Source organism: Pimephales promelas, chromosome 13 (genome assembly GCF_988280905.1).
Source record: "Pimephales promelas chromosome 13, fPimPro1.hap1.1, whole genome shotgun sequence".
NCBI classification, from domain to species: domain Eukaryota; kingdom Metazoa; phylum Chordata; class Actinopteri; order Cypriniformes; family Leuciscidae; genus Pimephales; species Pimephales promelas.
The window spans coordinates 32536431-32556338 of record NC_142781.1 but is presented as its reverse complement, the minus strand read 5'-3'; the positions used below and the strand labels follow the sequence as shown (position 1 = coordinate 32556338).

General features: G+C 37.8%; 1 protein-coding gene across 1 annotated transcript; it reads left to right on the top strand.

The window, feature by feature from the left end:
• Positions 1-74: 74 nt before the first annotated feature.
• On the top strand, positions 75-19355 carry garem2 (GRB2 associated regulator of MAPK1 subtype 2). Its single transcript, XM_039648201.2, has 6 exons — positions 75-377; positions 5441-5581; positions 9144-9274; positions 10203-11327; positions 15089-15249; positions 17322-19355. The coding sequence occupies exons 1-6, from the start codon at positions 266-268 to the stop codon at positions 18088-18090; spliced, it is 2439 nt and encodes an 812-aa protein (XP_039504135.2). The 5' UTR covers positions 75-265; the 3' UTR covers positions 18091-19355.
• The last annotated feature ends 553 nt before the right edge of the window (positions 19356-19908 follow it).

Here is a 19908-nt window from a genome sequence, read left to right as displayed (position 1 = left end):
ATATATATAGACCCATTGAAATTTTGAAATAATATGAACCTCCAGCGCGCACTGTCAGTGTTGCGGTGCGCGCGGGTGTGAGTGCTGGTGCGTGAGGAGGGCGGGTGTCGCGCGCCTCGCTCGGTGAGTCCGGTTTGGATCACATCACTTCAGACTCAGAGTTTCTCTCACGCGTTTCTCTTCATCATGGCCCCATGCGCTCCTGACACCGGTTCCGTTCCGTCCCCGTGATGCGAGTGATGATGATGATGGTGACGGATGAAAGATGGAGAAACTATCCGCGAGCATTACCGGACTCTCGTGGAGCTCCGTGTCGCTGCCGTTGGACGTGATCGTGAGCAAATTCCGCTTACCGACACTCGTGCGACTGAGCCACGGTAAGAAAGCACCGGAGTTATTGAACGTAACGTTAGTTATAAACGGACTAACGTTAGATCGGGCGCGAGAGTTTGTTTGACGCTGTTGCGCCGCGTCGCGTCAAAGATTCTTCAGCTTGTTGCCGAATCAAAGTTAGTGGAATAAGAAACACGACATTTCGCTTGCATGTGAATGATTTTTTGGCTCTGATTATGCAAAGTAATTGTGGAAACACTCGGGATAGTTTGACAAACCCTGACAAAATGTATGAAACTAATGAAACGTTGTGTAAATGTTTGCAACACAGAATCCTCAGTGAAGTGTGTAGTTGACTTGTCTTTTGGCTAAAGGTGACAGAGTGTGTGTTGTGTGTTAAAGAGCTGCAGCTCTTTTCATATGTTAATGTTGTAATGCGCTGTAGTGTGTGTTGAATACTAAACAACCTCCTGCAGGAGAAACTCCAACATTTACTCAGCAATCACAACCGAGGAACACAGAATTAAACTCCCATCAGTGTCGACTGTGTGTGTGTGTGAAAGTTTGACTTTGTGTGGTGGGAAAAATGGTTCTGAGTTGGAACTAAAATAATCATTTATAAATGACTGCATATGTTATGTGACAGCATGTTCTTTATACACGTATATTACATGAGTTTCACAGACTTTTTCAGGGAGTTTTGGTGTTTTGTTTTGTGTTTGTGTTTAGTTAGACTCCATATTCTCTTGTGAGAGTATTTAAAAAAAAAAAATTTTCTTTTGCACCCAGAAATGCATTTTATGACATTTATTTAGGGGTGATGCCACTGAAATGTGTCCCAAATCACACTGAATTCACTCCTACCTGAAAGTTTATTTTATTTTGGGTGCCAGGGTGAATTAACCCTTTAAACATAAAACAGCTCTTCTGTAAAGATGATTGAATTAATTAGACAAGGAAACAGGAATATCCAATAGTTTTGGGCATTCTTAGAATCAAAACATGCTGGAATGGTTCTTTTTAGCACAAGCAAACAGTCCATTCAGCCAATAGCTGAAAACTTTCATTCGTGTTAAATTAGGCATCTAGCCTGGAGTAAGGCTCATTGCCACACCATGGATTGTTATTTTTGTTCATTTTATACGCATGTATGATGACGAATTGTATAAATACTTATAATGCCTGACTGTTCACCCCAAGAATGATAACTATAACTATATGAGTGTGTATTTCAAGTGCGTGATGCAGCTTTATCGTCTGTCGCTTTACATACTCCAGCTCTTTAAAGGGTTAGTTCACCCAAAAATGAAAATTCTGTCAGTATTTACGCACCCTCATGTTGTTCCAACCCCGTAAGACCTCCGTTCATCTTCGGAACACAAATTAAGATATTTAAGATATTAAGATCACTCCTGCATACAGTCCATAGGCTTCTTGAGGGACTGGCTCTTGCTGTCCTCAAAAAGTCATTAAAGACATCGTTAAAGTAGTCCAAGTGACTACAGGGGCTCAATCTTAAGTTTATCAAACGACGAGAACACTTTTGTGCGCAAAAAAACAACAAAAATAACGACTTTATTTCAACTATTTCTCCCTCTGCGCGAGTCAGGTTGCTAGTTTAATAGCGTAAGCTTCTGTTATTGTACGTCACACGCATCACACACACATGACCAGCGTCGGCCAATAGTGAGCCTACGTGTGACGTAGCTCTACGCAATCACACTACGTTAACTGACTTATAGGCTCATGGAGAAATAAACGAATAGTTGAAATAAAGTCGTTATTTTTGTTGTTTTTTTGCGCACAAAAGTGTTCTCGTCGTTTGATAAACTTAAGATTGAGCCCCTGTAGTCACTTGGACTATTTTAACGATGTCTTTAATGACTTTTCGATGCCAGCAAGAGCCAGTCCCTCAAGAAGCCTATGGACTGTATGCAGGAGCGATCTTAATATCTTAAATATCTTAATTTGTGTTGCGAAGATGAACGAAGGTCTTACGGGGTTGGAACAAAATGAGGGTGAGTAAATACTGACAGAATTTTCATTTTTGGGTGAACTAACGCTTTAAAGTCAGATGGATTCTGAATGGCTGACAATGTTTGTATAGTTCAGCGTTTGGAAAAAAAGAGATTCCAAAGATATTGTTAGATACTCTTTGTTGTTATCGTTATAGTTGTGATGTGGGCTTCAATATACTAACAAAGTCCGCATATAATCCAAATTAATTTTTTGGGGGCTTTTTTAGTATGAAAACAATGACAAAATTCACATTTAGAAGATATAAGCGTTCAAAATTTACAGTCTCTCATTTCTGCCAATGTGGATTTTGATGACATCACTCTGACATGCACTTCAGCTTCTCATCAGATTTTCTGTCCAATCAAATGCTCTCTAGAATCTGACGGCTCTGGTCATGCTGATATAAACTGAAAGCTATTGGCTATTTTGAAAAGGGGAGGAGCTGCTCGATTCCCTGGAAATTACGTCAACACATTGAATAAAGCTGCGTGTTTCAAGGCACTTCAGTGGGCTTTTAAAGGGATAGTTCACCCCAAAATGAAAATGATGTCTGTAATTACTCTCCCTCATGTTGTTCCAACCCCGTAAGACTTTCGTTCATCTTCGGAACACAAATTAAGATATTTTTGATTAAATATGGGAGCTAGATCACTCCTCCATAGGCTTCTTAAGGGATCGAAACTGCACATCGTTAAAATAGTCCGAGTGACTAACAGTGGCTCAATCTTAAAGGAGTAGTTCACTTTAAAAAAAAAAAACTTTTGCTGATAATTTACTCATGTCATCCAAGATGTCCATGTCTTTCTTTCTTCAGTCGAAAAGAAATTAAGGTTTTTGATGAAAACATTCCAGGATTTTCTCCATATAATGGACTTCATTGGGAACCAAACGGTTCAAGGTCCAAATGAGAGTTTCAGTGCAGCTTCAAAGGGCTTTAAACGATTCCAGACGATGAATAAGGGTCTTATCAAGCGAAACGATCGCTCAATTACTAAATAAATAAATAAAAAAGTTTAAGTTTTATAAGCACAAATGCTCGCCTTGCTCTGTTCTGTGTTGAGCGTTCGTGACTCTCCTGTTTGAACTCGTTCATCAAAATGAACGTATCTTTTTTCGAGTCATGACTTGAAAGGTCCTAGATTACCTTTTTCCCCACTTAGTAATGAAATAGTTCAAAAGTTATGGCTATAGTTATCGACCTTGGTGTGAATGGGCTTTTAAAGTGCAATAAATACACTAATATGTCGCAGTGTAAATATGGTAGAGAGACAACAGATTTGATAATAGCTTAAATGTTTTTTAATATTGTTCCTGTTGAGTGTAATGCTAATTTTAACTTCAGATCATCTGCTCGATTAGATTCTGCTGTAATGTGTGTGTGTGTGTGTGTGTAGGAGGATCTGACTGTATCAGCACAGACAGCAGTAATTACACACAACAGACAATCTGCTGCGAATGTGTCTGTGTGTTGGACTCGTTCGCTGTGTAAAGCATCTGTTTGAGACTCGTCTCAAGGAGGAATGCGTTTAATACCCGATCAATACAGTTCATCTCTCTCTCTCTCTCTGTATCCATTCATCCTTTCTTCAGTGGAGAGATCAGCCTGATGTTTGTGAGGTGATGTTGTTTGTGTCTGATTGCTGACCTCAGTTCTCTCCCATAAACCCCATGTGAGGAAGTTCAAAGAACTCATTTGATGTTTGTGGTTGAGCTCTTGTGTGTGTGTGTGTGTGTCTGTGTGTGTTAAAAAGCTACAAATTAAGGGCAGATACATCCGGATTTATAGTTTTGTAGCATTTGTGCCTTATGTGTTTCGTGATTTATTATTCCTGGTCAACTTTTATGGGTGTGTGAAAGGAATGATGTCAAATCGAATTTATTTATATAGTGTATTGTGATTTATTTATTTCATAGCAGCTTTTACGGAAAATCATGATGCTAATGTTTATATTTGACTATTTAACTCATACATTTGAATATTATTGGTATAAATTAATGCATTTAAGTTGATTTAACAGTATAACAATCAAGTTTTGATTTGCTATATAGTACATGTGAGTGTACTGTATGCATCTTAAAGGAGTAGTTCACTTTTGAAAAAACTTTTGCTGATAATTTACTCACCCCCATGTCATCCAAGATGTCAAAGTCATTCTTTCTTCAGTCGAAAAGAAATTAAGGTTTTTGATGAAAACATTCCAGCATTTTTCTCCATATAATGGACTTCAATGGGAACCAAACGGTTCAAGCTCCTAAAGACAGTTTCACTGCAAACTGTTCAAAGGGCTTTAAATGATTCGGGACGATGAATAAGGGTCTTATCAAGCGAAACGATCGCTCATTTAATAAATAAATAACAAATTTAAGTTTTATAAGCACAAATGCTCGCCTTGCTCTGTTCTGCGAACTCGTTCATCAAAATGAACGAATCTTTTTACGAATCATTTGGTTCATTCAACGAACGAAACGAATGAATTGACTCGTAAAAAGATTTGTTCATTTTGATGAACGAGTTCGAACAGGAGAGTCACGAACGTCCATCACAGAACAGAGAAAGGCCACCATTTGAGCTTATAAAACTTAAACTTTGTTTTTTTTTTAAAATGAGCGATCGTTTCGCTTGATAAGACCCTTATTCATCGTCCCGAATCGTTTAAAGCCCTTTGAACAGTTTGCAGTTTGTACTGAAACTGTCTTTTAGACCTTGAACCGTTTGGACCCCATTGAAGTCCATTATATGGAGAAAAAGCCTGGAATGTTTTCATCAAAAACCTTAATTTCTTTTCGACTGAAGAAAGAATGACATGGACATCTTGGATGACATGGGGGTGAGTAAATTATCAGCAAAAGTTTTTTTCAAAAAGTGAACTACTCCTTTAATATACTTATAGAGGTTGTTAAATTTGTTATTTAATTTGAGTTAATCTAGAGTCAGCCAAGCATTACTGATGCAGATCATCTCGAAAGAGCCAAATATCAGCCAATTAATAAGCCTGGCCAATATAAATGTCTTTTTTTTGCATCAGTGCTGAATCTGTAAATGATGAATAATCATATCAGTTATGCGTTTTTTTGTGTGTGTGTGCAGGTGAGAATGTGGAGGGTCTGTCGGAGGAGGACGTGATTTTGCTTCACTCCTGCAGACAGTGGACCACCGTCACTGCCCACAGTCTGGAGGAAGGTCATTATGTGATCGGACCTAAAATAGACATCCCACTACAGTATCAAGGTACCATATAACACACACTGGACTGTGCGACTGTGCCAGCAGGTGTACTGACACTCAAGTAATGATTGTAAGCGTCAGTTTTGCTAGCTTTATGAACATGAATGATATTGTGGAGTTTGTTGACTAGAGATGTGCTATTACTTTTAAAAGTGACTTATTTTTGCCTGGCTGATGATAAAATGCAAAAAATGCCAAATGTAAAATCTAGTTCGTAAAAGTAGTATTTTATATAAAAATATTTCAGCACACAAAGCTGATTTCATTATTATCCACTGAGTGTACAAGCTATTAAAACACTCAGGCCAAGAGAAAGAGAGAGACAGAGAAAGGGAGATGATTGGTTGTTAACAGTATATTGATTGTTGTATTCAAGCACTTAACTTCACACATGGCCACTTAGACGTTCAGAATTACACACACACACAGTCAGTCAGTCTCAATTCAATTCACAGTGTTTTATAGTAGTGTGTGTGTGTTTTTATACAATGTGGGTTAAGCGTTCAGGTGATACGGGAACAATAAAAAATCTGCTCGTTAAGATTATAAACTATTATAAAGATGGTGAATTATTTTCTGGACAATAAAGCCAAAAATGTCTAAATGATATAACTGACAACAAAGACAAAGAAGTCTAAATTCTTTAATAAAAGTGTTTGATTTTAATTATTTGATTGTCATTATTCTGTATAAAGTAGTAGTAGTGAAGCTATTTTGTTTAAAATTATTTATTCAATAATGGTTATTAAATAATTTATACAAGTTTTATATATATATGAAGAGTTCAGATGCAAAAGCCTCTAAATGCCATTTGAAATTTTCTTCTTTAATGATGATTTTTGTCAAACTTGTATATTTAAGTTCAGTAATTTCACTTAAATAACAATTAATAGGTAATTATCATTGCCATTTAAGTGAAATCACTGAATTTAAATATAGAAGCTTGATAAAAATGATCATTCTAGAAGAAAATTTCAAATGGCACTTTTGCATCTGAACTCTTCATAAATAACATCCATCCAAAACATTTTTTTCATGAGAATCGACACGACTGCTAATCAATGGCCGTCAATGGTGAAAGATTGGTGCAGTTTCGGCAGGCGCCAGCAGGGGCAGATGTTTAAAACCCTGACCCCTTTAGTTAATGCTCTCATTCATAAAGTCAAACTCATCATTACCTCATCCTGACGTCATTCCCATGAGAGCCCGGAGGAGCCCGTTTTTCCGAGCTTCCGGAATCGCAGACATTACTGCGCTGGACTTCCTCTCCTGGGACGCCCGTTACCTAATATACCCGCCACCCATACCATTAGGTCAGGTGACCAATGAGATCATCTGTTGGGGTTTCCGGAGGCAGTAAGATGCTGAGAGGGATGGATGAGGTCATTCGTGTCTCGGTGGCTGGGTCTAACGTCTCTCAGATAGACAGATAGAGTGCTAATAAGGAAGATGGAATTACAGAAGGATGATTTTTTACACAGCTGAGAGATGCGGAAGATGAGACCATGTTGATATTTTAGATTTGCTTGTGATTTTGATGATGCAGAAGAGGGTTGTTATTGATGACACTCAAAACGGAAGAATATGGGCACACACAATAATCTCATTCATTTTCTGCATAGAGATAACATAAACTTATAACAAACATACTTTGTTTACACTCTATGATGAAAATGGATGAAAAAAGAATACTTTGAGAACTGGAAAAGTGGGAAATTACTGATCAGCTTTACACTCTATAAAAAAAACTAAACTTTGTGCATTCTTAGATATACATTTGGGGACAAACGTCTGCAGATTACCTTCTTAAAGGGATAGTTCACCCAAAAATGTAAACTCTAACATTATTTACTCGCCTTCATGCCGTTCCAAACTTACTTCCAAACCAAGATTTTCGTTCATCTTCAGAACATGAATGAAGATCTTTTTGATAAAATCTGAGCGCTTTCTGTCCCTCCATTGACAGTTACGCAACTAGCTTAAAAAAATTCATAAAGAGATCGTAAAACTAATAATACTAAACTAATTATAATTTTTTTTTAGTAAAAAATACTAGATTATATGTTTTATTATGAACTTTTAGCATAAAAACAGAAGTTTCAATGATTAAAAGTGGGTGCATCGACTTTTTGTGACAAGGATTTTTTGAGGTGCACTCTTGTCATAAATTCATCAATTACTCTTCCTACATAATTTTTTTAACACAAAACAGGGGTAGAATATTTATTTAGAAGTCTTAGACCTTTCCAACAATATATAATTTGGCATAATTAGATTAGGATTTAATAGAAATATAATATAGTGAAGTAAAGTTAGGCGTCCTGGGACGGTGACAGTTAAGGGGTTAAAGGAGTAGTTCAAAAACCTTAATTTATTTTATTTTATTTTCTTATCTCGTATGACATTGGGCTGAGTAAATTATCAGCAAAAGTTTTTTTTAAAAGTGAAGTGAACTACTCCTTTAAGCCCAGTTTATATGTGAATAAAAGCTTACATTTAGTTTGTTCATTATATAAAGCGATCGAGTCTCTTCAGAAAATTTGGAATAAACCGGTTAATTCATATGGATTAGTTTAACAATCTCTTTATGAACTTTTTGAAGCGTCAAAGTGGTTTCTCAAAAAGATCTTCATTAAAAATATCTTCATTTGTGTTTTGAAGATGAATGAAAGTCTTACGGGTTTAAAATGGCATGCAGGTGAGAAATTAATGATAGAATTAAATTTTTTGGGTGAACTATCCCTTTAAGATTAGACTAGAAATATATAGTAGATATTGATAAACAAGAAAATATGAGAGGTGCTTAACCAATCAGAACAATCAGAAATATTTTAATATAAACAGGTCCATATAGTATTTTTTTTTCATTGTCTGTCATTTGAAAATTGGTAAGTCACTTATTAACAGCACATCTTTCCTCAACAAGACCCGATTTGAGGAATCATTCATGTCCGTAGCACAAACGCTGCAGTTTAATACACAAGAAGTCTCTGTTTAAATCGCTATGTAAAAGTGTGTGAGTGCTAGAGAAATGTGATTGGTGTATTTAAACGTATGCTTTCTGTGATTGGTTTAAGGTGCTCCAACCGATGTTTGCAACAGTAATAATTTTAGTGGAAGCATTTATTTTGTACAAATGCATCCAGAACAGAAAAGAAACAGTGAAACTTCAGAAGAGAAAGAAACCCTTTCAGCTCCTAGTGTCGTATAGAACTGCAGAAAGAAAAGCTGTTGCCAGGAGACCAAAAGACAAAGAGAGATACGCTCTCTTACGCTTTATTAGTGTGTGTGAGAAAATGACCTATAAGATCACACACACACACTTATATGCGGACATACCATAGACTTCCGTTGTTAATTATATAAAGCAAATGGTTAACTTGAGAGATTGAACTCTATATACCCCCAAATAAACATTTTGCTTTTTTTTTTTTAACTTGTTTTAATTAAACATATTTTTTATCAGCATGTCATCAGAGGGCGGTTTAGTTTGATTTAGCTCATTTCAGGGGGAAATTAATTATTTCTTCATTTCTGTCTTTGACTCTTTTTGTTCTGTCCTCAGGAAAGTTTAAGTTATTGGATCAGGATCGGGATGTCCGTGAGCCGGTTCAGTATTTTGGAAGCGTGGAGGAAATCGCAGGAATCTTTCCTGATCGCGTGTTCGTCATGGAGCCCATCACGTTCAGCGTTAAGGTAATGACTAAAACTATTTAAAAAATTGTTAAAAAACTATTAAAATAGTTTTAATAATTTTAAATGCTAAAACTATAAAAAAAAATGCTAAAACAAAATTTGAAATGAAAGTTAATAAATGTAAAAAAAATTAACTACAAACTAAAATTAAAACAGGAAATATAAAAATGAAAAACTAATTTTAAATATTAATAAATACTATAAATAGTATATTAATGACACTGCAAAACGTCTAAATGGTTTTCAAAATAGTGTCGCTTTAGTTATGTAGAACATGGTCCAACAATTAATGTTTTTTCACATTGTATTACGCACACTGCTTTTCATTGTATAATGTCTAATTGTCTAATTCAGATTGTTAAAGCTGCGGTCCGTAACTTTTTTGGGTTAAAAATTATCCAAAATAATTTTTTGAGCAAGTACATAACCAGCCAGTGTTCATAACTCTCTACTTGCCATAGCTCAATTCAAAACGGTACGCTTGTAATAATGTTTTTAATTCCAGTGGTCCGGATGGATTTCCGTGGGAGAATAATTATTAATGCTGTTCATTGATTCAAGTAATTTTTTTGACATTTGGGTTTAAAGTGTTTTAATTCTATAATAAATGGTGTAAAAAAAACGTCTCAGTGCTGCCCTCTTCAGGTTGAACGGTGAGAACTCTGCCGGCAATACGATATCAGGTAGCTCTGTTTTTGGACAGGTGGGTAAATCCATTTTTTTTTTTCTAAATGAATATACATGTTCGCCTAACCAACACAAGGGAGGGGGAGGGGACGGGATGAGGAGGAGGGAGGGTCTAGCTAGCCTCCGTTTCGTTTTCAACAAGAAGTGACGACACCCAACATCGCTTAGAGCACCTTTAACGACATCAGTTATTGTTTTTTTGTGTTAAATGCTAATACGTTTGTCTCTATTTTCTCTGTAGGTGGTTTCTGGGGAGTTTACAGAGGATAGCGAGTTATATAATTTTTCTCTTCAGACGGGTGATGAATTGACTCTCATGGGCCAGGCAGAACTGCTCTGCGTCCAATCGACTCGCGAGAAATCCCGCCTGACGACGCTGCTACGGCGACTTGGCAAAGCAAGCGGAGCTTTGGGACGTCCCGCCCGCACGAAGATGCCTTGTTTGATATGCATGAACCATCGGACCAATGAGAGCATCAGTTTGCCGTTCCAGTGTCGCGGGCGTTTCTGCACACGCTCGCCGCAGGAGCTGCAGATGCAGGGAGGCGAACACACCGTGCGCAGCATCATCGAGCGCGTGCGTTTGCCTGTGAACGTATCCGTGCCCTCGCGACCTCCTCGCAACCTGTACGACCTTCATGCGATCCGCGAGGGTCATAGATATAAACTCCTCAGCATCATCAGCAAAACTGTCGTTCTCTGCTGCATACTTCGCAAAGAGGAAGTGACGCCGTCTCACTTCCTTTTATTAACGGACATGCCGCGCTTCACTCTGCCGGAGGGGCTTTTGCGCGCAGACGCTTCCTACCAGCAGGTGGTGCTGCAATGTGCGCTGCGTTGCCAAGAGAGCTTCGACCCAGACGATTACTCGCTCGCCGTGCGCGAAGTCAAGACGGATTTCTCAGAGGAGTGTCTCAGTCCGCGGCGGATTCGGGTGTGCGTTCAAGGCTACGGGCGGGACGAGTTGGGGACGTCCCTGCAGAGACTGTCTCTGTGTGTGTACGGAGGTGGAGCGGTCACACACACGCACACAATCTCACACGGCTGCAGAGACTCGCTGGTCGACTCGCACACGCTGCCCTCTAGTGACGGCGACGGAGAGGAACGAGAATACGTCACGCCCGATTGGCCGACTGAGACGCAGGAGATTCCATACGAGGAGCTCTGGACCAATCAGAGTTCTGGAAGCTTTGCTTTGGCGTCTGAGAGCGCGGTGAAGGCGGAGCATAACCTCATATCCTTTCACTCCACCACCACGTCATTGGAGGGTACGGTGGGCTCCACCCACGTCGCCATGGTGCAGATGGAAGCAGGAAGAGTATCGAGAGTCTCGACTCCACCCCCAGTCCCACCCAAATCAGAAGCTGTAAGCAGTTGTTTTCCATACATTTTTGCCTCATATAGATTTTTCGTAAAAAAAAAAATATCTGGGCCATATTTCAGCCCTAAAATTAAAAGAATAATGTGAACTTATATTTTTCATTAAGAAAGTGAAGCTTAATTTTAGGACCATTACTTTTGCATTATATGAAATTATTATTATTATTATTATTAGACTAAGCTTGTGATCCAACTAAATTCGAATTTTTTGTAATTGTCGTTATATTCTCAAAGAAAACTAAGTTGGTGTGTCGGGTATCTTGAAGATACTCAAATAAACGTATCAATGTTTTGATGAACTCGTTCATCAAAATGAACAAATCTTTTTCCGAGTCATTTGGATTGACATGGAAAAAGATTCGTTCATTTTGATAAACGAGTTCGAACAGGAGATTTACGATCGTGCGTCACAGAACAGAGCAAGGCAACCATTTGTGCTTATAAAACTTAAACTTTGTTTTTTTTGTTTTTAAATGAGCGATCGTTTCACTTGATAAGACCCTTATTCATCGTCTGGAATCGTTTAAAGCCAGTGTTGTAGTCGAGACCACCTCACTCGAGTCCGAGTCGACACCGAGACCAGAGAGAGTCGAGTCCGAGTCAAGACCGAGTCCATAGAGAGTCGAGTCCGAGTCGAGACCGAGACCAATGAGGGTTGATTACCTAATTTACTTTTATTTACTTAGTTATAGTTATTTACTATTTATTTTTACTGAATTTACTTAGAGTTTAAAAAATATGATGAGTTTAGGGTAAAAAGGCCACATAGTAGGTGGTGTTAAAAGTAATTTTATTACAATTTGTAATGCGCAGTTGCGCACTAGAAAATCACCAATCACTGGGCGTGTCAATCAATTTAAAGAAATGTTTTATTAACATACATTAATAATCATGAAAAATATTTTTAATTGAACTCGAGTGGACTCGGGAATAATTCCGAGTCCTAAAATAAAAAATGTTCGAGTACGAGTCAATTCCGAGTCCAAATGGACACGAGTCCATGACAAGACCAAGACCATTAAAATATGGTCTCGAGACCGAGTCCGAGACGAGTCTCGAGTACTACAACACTGTTTAAAGCCCTTTGAACAGTTTGCACTGAAACTGTCTGTTGAACCTTGATCCGTTTGGTTCCCAATGAAGTCCATTATATGGAGAAAAATCAGAGATCACAGGACACCTTCAGGCTCTTGTAGAGGTCATACCTGGGCGGGACGGAGATGTTTAGGCAAAACGCGGAGGACCGAAAGCATATTAGAAAGGCTCATCGGTGTATATGGCATTACAATAAAGTTAATTAGATTTTGTTTGCATTATAGTGATAATTTTGGGGGAAATGTATTTTTTTACGGAAAATAATGCCACTTCAATCAAATCTGAATGGTTCTAAAAGAGGCTTAATTTTCTGTTAGTAAATATAATATATATTTTCTTTTTAATATAATAAAAAAGTATAATGATAATTAATAATATTGTAAAACAAAATACATGCATATAAGTTCTTCTTTGTTTCTGTGGATTTTGAGGTGAAATATTGTGGAGCGTTTTGTGAGAATCACTAACAAAATGTTCCTAGTGTTATTGTACTTCTGACCCTGAGCTCACTAGCCCTCTTTATTCCCATGAGAGTACTTGTCTTCCGCATTTCTTTTTGCCACAGGCCCACATGCAAACACACACAAACACACACACAAATCGTATGTGCATTATATACAGTATCGCACAGCACTGCTGCCCCAAACTAAATTATTGATACTATTGCTTTTAAAGACTGAATAATGAGCATGCGTTTACCGGAACACAGCAAACACACAGAAACATAATCACACATCATCTCAGTCAATGTCTTTTATATAATGTTAAAATGACGAGCTACTTGAATATTTTGAATATATTCTGAAAATACTAATAATGCAGGTGATAAAGTAGTTTTTAATGTAGCGACTTTAACAAAAACGACTGACATTTTACTCCAGAGCCAGAAGAAAAGTATTTTTGACGCTGTTGACTGAAATTACAGCCTTTTGCTTTTCCTCTCTCTCTTTATCCCACACATAGAGGGTTCAGTTCTGGCCTGTAATTTAGCTTCTCAAACACACACACACACTGTCCCTGGTGTATTTGTGGAGGAAATGAACTGTATCCCAGAATCCTAAAGTTGTTTCTCCCAGAAGAGGAAATTTAGACGGCGATAAATATTTAAATGTTTATCATCATCATGATGATCATTAAGGCAATATTTCCATATACGGCTGTAATTAAAAAATAAACACATGCAGAAATCATTTTTTGATCATATTGAACATCATTTAGATGTTTTATTGTACTGTACAAGTTTTGTGGATACCTGATTTGATTATTAAAATACAGTTAAAAAGATATTAAAATCATTAGCAGTTTCCATTATAAGAATACTTTTAGTCTGTTCGGCGATTTACACATCTGACACAATTATGTATTTGAATTATCTTTACATCTTGCAATTATATCATGTAAAACATTTGATTGACAGCCTGAGATGAATTGATGCTTGATCTGTTTTAGTGATCATAGATTGAATTTACCGTCTTTTAATATAAGATTTTTGTATTTAGTTTTCAATTCTCATTATTTAGTATTTATTATTGTGTATTCATTGTTTCATTTATTCGATATTCGTTGTTTAATATTCATTTGTGAGTTTTCGGTATTTCGTCTTTAAAGGGATGGTTCACTTTGTATTTAATTTTTGGGATGTTTTATCTTACCTCAAGGGCATCCAAGATGTAGGTGTCTTTGTTTCCGCAGTATTTTCAATTTTTATATTTTTAGGTCAAACCGTTCTTGTCTGTCAGTCATATAATGGAGGTCTATGGTCACCACCTCAAAGAGCATGCACAGAGAAGTCCAAATTAAACATGATTTAATGACTCGTAAATGTAATTACACATTGATGGCCTAAGACACGAAACGAGCGGTTTGTGTGAGAAAACGAACAGTATTTATATCGTTATAGCACTTCGGTCTGCGCAAGCGCCGGAAAGCCAGAAATGATCTCTCGCGCGATCATTGAGTACAATGAGTATGTCACTCATTGTTTACACAGAGATTTCAGAAGTGTTCCCCTTCACTGTGAAGATCTAAACATATTTAGATATACAGGAAATCGCAATGGAAGACGATTTCGATATATCAACAGACAACGTTGATTTTTTTTTCGCAACTGCGCGAGAGATCACTTACGGCGCTTTCCAGCGCATGCACAGACCGAAACGCCCGTGCTTTCAGATCACTTGGACGTGACTGTGATTGCAAGAGCTAAAAACGATATAAATACTGTTCGTTTTCTCACACAAACCGCTCGTTTCGTGTCTTAGGCCATCAATGTGTAATTACATTTACGAGTCATTAAATCATGTTTAATTTGGACTTCTCTGTGCACGGTCTTTGAGGTGGTGACCATAGACCTCCATTATATGACTGACAGACAAGAACGGTTTGACCTAAAAATATCAAAATTGAAACTACTGTGGAAACAAAGACACCTACACCTTGGATGCCCTTGAGGTAAGCTAAAACATAGCAAAAATTAATTTCAAAGTGAACTATCCCTTTAATTTCCTACGTGATCAGTATTAATGACATGAGAATATGGTGTTTTACTTTCTTCTGGACACAGGAAAACAATTGCAAGTCTGTGTAAAATAGGAGATCTTTGTGACATAGTTATAGTTCTTTTGCATGTCTTCTCTCTCTCTCTTTCTCTAGGTGAAAGAGGAGTGTCGTTTTTTAAATGCTCCTCCCGTTCCGCCCCGCTGTGCTAAAGGCCCCGTCCCGAGCCCTCCAGTCCCCACACGCTTCCCTAAAGCTCCAGCCACACACACGCTCAACCCAAACCACTCATTTTATTCCTCCGGACTGCAAGAGAGGTAACGATCACACACAGACTTAAAGGGATAGTTCACACAAAAATGAAAATTCTGTCATTAAATCATGTTATTCCAATCCAAACCCATAAGATATATTTTTGATGAAATCTGAGAGCTTTCTGTCCCTCCATTGACAGCTACACAAAAAGATATTGTAAAACTAATCCATATGAATTGAGCCATTCAGAAAGCTCTCAGATTTCATTAATAGGATCTTCATTTTTTGTTCTGAAGATTTGGAACGACATGAGGGTGAGTAATTAATAACATAATTTTCATTTTTGGGTGAACTATCCCTTTAAGATATACCAAGACAGTGCAGACGTATTGTTATGAATGATAGAAAGTGTAACGTGAAACTTTCCCGCCTTCTAAATAAAATAGCCAATCGTGTAATTTCTATTGGCTAGTTCACCCTGAAATATATGTTGTTGTTTTTTTAAATGATATTTAAGCATAAGACATAACATTTATGAGACAGTTCATGAGATTTCAGGATAGCCCATTGAAGTAGATATGAATAGATATGGATGCCCAAAATAGCTTTCACAAAGACATTGCAAATGTGGTCATTGATTTTCTTGAAAGGAATTAATGCAAATAGAAGTATTGTGGTGTGGTGTACACTTGAAGGGGTTTAAATAGGCGTTATACGTACTGGAAATAAGTAGGATTGGGAATCAAGAGGAAGTTAATAATTCCATTAATAATTATTTTAGTATTTTTGAGGAAATAATTCCCTTTGGAAGTACTGATAATTGATCCTAACTATATCAAATACTACTAAAAAAAATAATAAGGAACATTTTTTTTTAAACTTTATTTTTTATGAGAAGTTGCAAAAAAGGCCCGCACACTAAGAAAAAAATAAGACAAAAAAACAAAACAAAATCAAATGCGAGATAAAAACTACAGCTTTAATGACGATCATCAATTTAAATCACAAATCTTTTCACTATTTTAAAGGGTAACTAAACCCCTGGTCAGGGCCTGACTCCACCCACTGGCAATATTTGAAAATGCTGAAAAAGTGGGCAAACCCCAGCGGAGACAGAGGGGACGAAATAGATGCTAAAACACTCTATCCTGATCATTTTCAATACTCACAATTCCAATTCCTGACTCCCTACAGTGGTTTTGATGACACAAGATGGTTTTTATACTGCCAAGGGCGTAGCTCGCATGGTGAGCTGAAACCTGCGTACGTCACGAAGTGCGGAAAATTCAACTGCAGTAGCTACCGTTCAACCTGAAGAGGGCAGCACTAAGACGCTTTTACTCCATAGATCACTTTATAAACAAATGTCAAAAAAGTTACTCAAATCAATGGCTGGTATTAATAAAGATCCATTCTTACAGATCACTAACTAAAAAAAGTTGGTTTAGTGTTTAGTTACTCTTGAAGACCTTTTTAGGCGGGACTAGTTTTCCATGGGGGCGTTAGAGAAATTCGTTTCACAGATGTACTTTACAATTTAATCCCGCCCCAATCTGCCAAGTCTGTGTTTCTCTCACACAACCTCTGTAAAAATTCCCAGGCAATTGACCTATTGTTTTTCAGCAAACTCAACAGTCCTCAGAGAGATCTAATCCTGTCCGATTGCAAACGCTGTATTGTCCTAACGCTTCTCCTCATGTGTTTTCCGTTTGCACACCAATCTTCGGCATGCTTTCATTTAGTTTCAATATAGATGGTATCTGACACAAAAATAACATTATAAAATGAATAAATAGAGTAAGTGTCAGGTAAGACACTTGTCTAGTTTTCTTATGCAAGTTAATAATAAACAGCCACTGCTATAAACTCTAGAAGTTTACTTAAATAGGGTTTTTATAATAAATTTAAATTATAGTAACAAATAATAATAATACTAATAAACACAGAGGTGTTAGATCCTTCCAAATTGGTACATGAAATCACAGATGATAACCTAAACGTTGTTTAGAAAGCATCGTTGAGGGCTTTAGTGTGCACGCCTATTTTGCTATTTGTACTTTTTCAAGGCGCAGTGAGTTTTGGGTGATTTATTTATTACAACACAACTCTCTCTCTCTCTCTCTGTCTCCATCAGTTCTGCTCCTCGTAGCGGCAGCAGCTCTCCATCGCCGGACTCTTACTCTCTGTACTGTTACCCATGCACCTGGGCCGACTGTGTGACCTCTGACCCCTGCGTAAGCCCTGATCCCGCCCAGCCTGCGCAGGCCTGTTGGTCCCACCCGCGAGGAGGCGGAGCCTACACCTCCAACGTCCTCAATACACCTCTACTCAGCACTGACTCCACCCAAAAGAACTACTCCACCTGTCCCAGACCACGGCCGGTGGCGCAGAACCGCTTCGCACCATTCGGTGCCCTGAACCCCTTCGCCAATCCGGGATACGCCCACGCCTCCTCCGATTGGCTCGCCACTGGTAGGAACTCTCCCACCACTCTGACACCCGACCTCATTAGCTCCACCCCCAAGGAGCCTCTAACCAATCAGGGAGCTTTAGAATGCAGTCCCGAGGCTCCGCCCAGACCGAGCAAGAATTCAGAAGAGGACACGGTCACCGTGGACACCGCCTCCGGATCCGTCGCCATGACGAGGGGGGCAGAAGGCGGGGCTGGGTCGTCATGGCGACCCCCCTCGGAGCTCTGCTGGCTCTCGGTGGAGGAGGTTTCGTCCAGCCTGAGGTTTATCGGCCTTTCGGACGACGTGATTGGTCTGTTCAGCAGAGAGAGGATCGACGGCTCTATTTTCACTCAGCTGACGGAGGAAATCCTGTCGGAGGACTTTAACCTCACCAAACTACAGGTCAAAAAAATCATGCAGTTCATCAAGGGATGGAGACCCAAGATATGATATGAACTTATAGATGTTTTTATTTGAGAGACACAAAATGAGTGCTTCTACTCGGACAGTTTCAGATGTTTTATAAGTGTGTGTGTGTGTGTGTACACCTCTCTAATCGAAGGACTGACAGATTGTGACTAATATATTATGGAGCACTATTCGATGTTTTTATTTTTAGGGTGGGGTGATCTTGTGTACCTTCAGTGGACAGTCAGAGCTCATCTTGTGGTCGTTCTGCTGTATTTCAAGGGTTTGTGTGTGTTTTCTAATAATCTGATCTGGGTGAATCTCATGGATCCTGTCAACAGGGATGATGTCCAGGTCATTTTTCACCTCAAAAGCAAAAGCAAAAATAAATCAATTGTCATTGTTAGAATGTATGAAAATCTCATTCTTGTTATTGTAATGTGGAAAAATGTTTCAATAATTTTAAGTCATGACACCTTCTTCATTTATAGCTCTTAATACAAGACAGATTGTGTCAAAGCAGCTTCACGGCAATAAACAGGAAAACAGAATCAGTAATGCAAACTTCATCAGGTAAGGAAGCAATTTAAATATTGCAGTATTGCAGACATTATTCAGCTCAAGTAAGTTCAGTGTTGATTCAGTTCCAATTATAAAATGAGTTCAATTCAGTTATAAGCTGCTCAACGCTAGTTCAGTGCTGACTCTTCTTGATAACAATTTAAGTAAATAATTGAGACAGTTATTGTATTACAGTATATGTATACTGAGAATAAATAGAATGGTGCAAAACTCAAAAGTGAAACTTCAGATCACATTATTTTAATAAGAATGGAGGGGAAAAATTATGCAAAATAAAAAGTTTGACAAGATTCACCCACTTATAAATGTGCTCTCATACTGAGCCCAAGTCATGCACACCGGAAATTAGCTTTTTACAGAGTTCAGTTCGTGATGTACACACTAATAAGAGCAGTGAGAGTTTACTAAAGAACACACTGTAATTAGGTGACTGTAATTAAGAGTTTACTAAACACAGCCCACACTGATGGAGGATGTGTGTGTGTGTGAGTCACGGCTGCTGAAATGAGAAGGTTTTAGCCTTATCTCTCTGTTTTTAAAAAAATGTGTTATCAGCATTTCAGAAATGTTTATTTAACAGAGTTCCCCTTTTTGTAGATGCATGTGTATAATATTTAACAGCGGTAGTGTTTCATTTGTACTGTAATTTCATCATGTATGATTTAATCCTGCTGGACCAACTACAGAAAAGAATAAATCAATAGTGCTCACTTGAACAAAGTAAATCATTGATGTATTTTTATCATTGGCTATGTTCAGATTGGAATAGCTTTTTTGCTTAGTGTACTGCATGACTCAAAAATGTATATGTTGGCTTTAATTCATTTTATTTCGTCAACAGGTTCCACATAACTGGGTTATGTTAAACAAACATAATTTGTTCATGTAACTTCAACATCTTGAAATTAAGTAATTTTAACTGACCCAATTTAAGTAGTCTCAACGTGAATTTTTAAAAGGATGCCCCACTCGTCTCCACAATGGTAACCCACTCTAATTTAAATGGTTCTAATAATTCCAATGTAATTTTACACAATTACACACTATCAAGTCTTCACCTTTTCTAAATATCAAAAAAAAAAAAAAAGATAAAATGACACAGCATGCTGGGAACTAACGAGCACCGTCCAGTTTCAGTTAATGCAACACAAATCAATCAAACGGATTGAGTAAATTTAAATTGTACATATATTTAAGCAGATTGAGCACAATCAAATTAAGTTCAGGCAAAATGGTAGTTTGTTTACTGCCACCCTCTGGATGTCCAAAAATTTTTAC

Coding starts and splice junctions, on each gene's coding strand:
- garem2 (XM_039648201.2), top strand. CDS start 266: ATGGAGAAACTATCCGCGAGCATTACCGGACTCTCGTGGAGCTCCGTG. Junction 9,275..10,202: donor CCATCACGTTCAGCGTTAAG/GTAATGACTAAA, acceptor TTTTCTCTGTAG/GTGGTTTCTGGGGAGTTTAC. Junction 15,250..17,321: donor TCCTCCGGACTGCAAGAGAG/GTAACGATCACA, acceptor TGTCTCCATCAG/TTCTGCTCCTCGTAGCGGCA.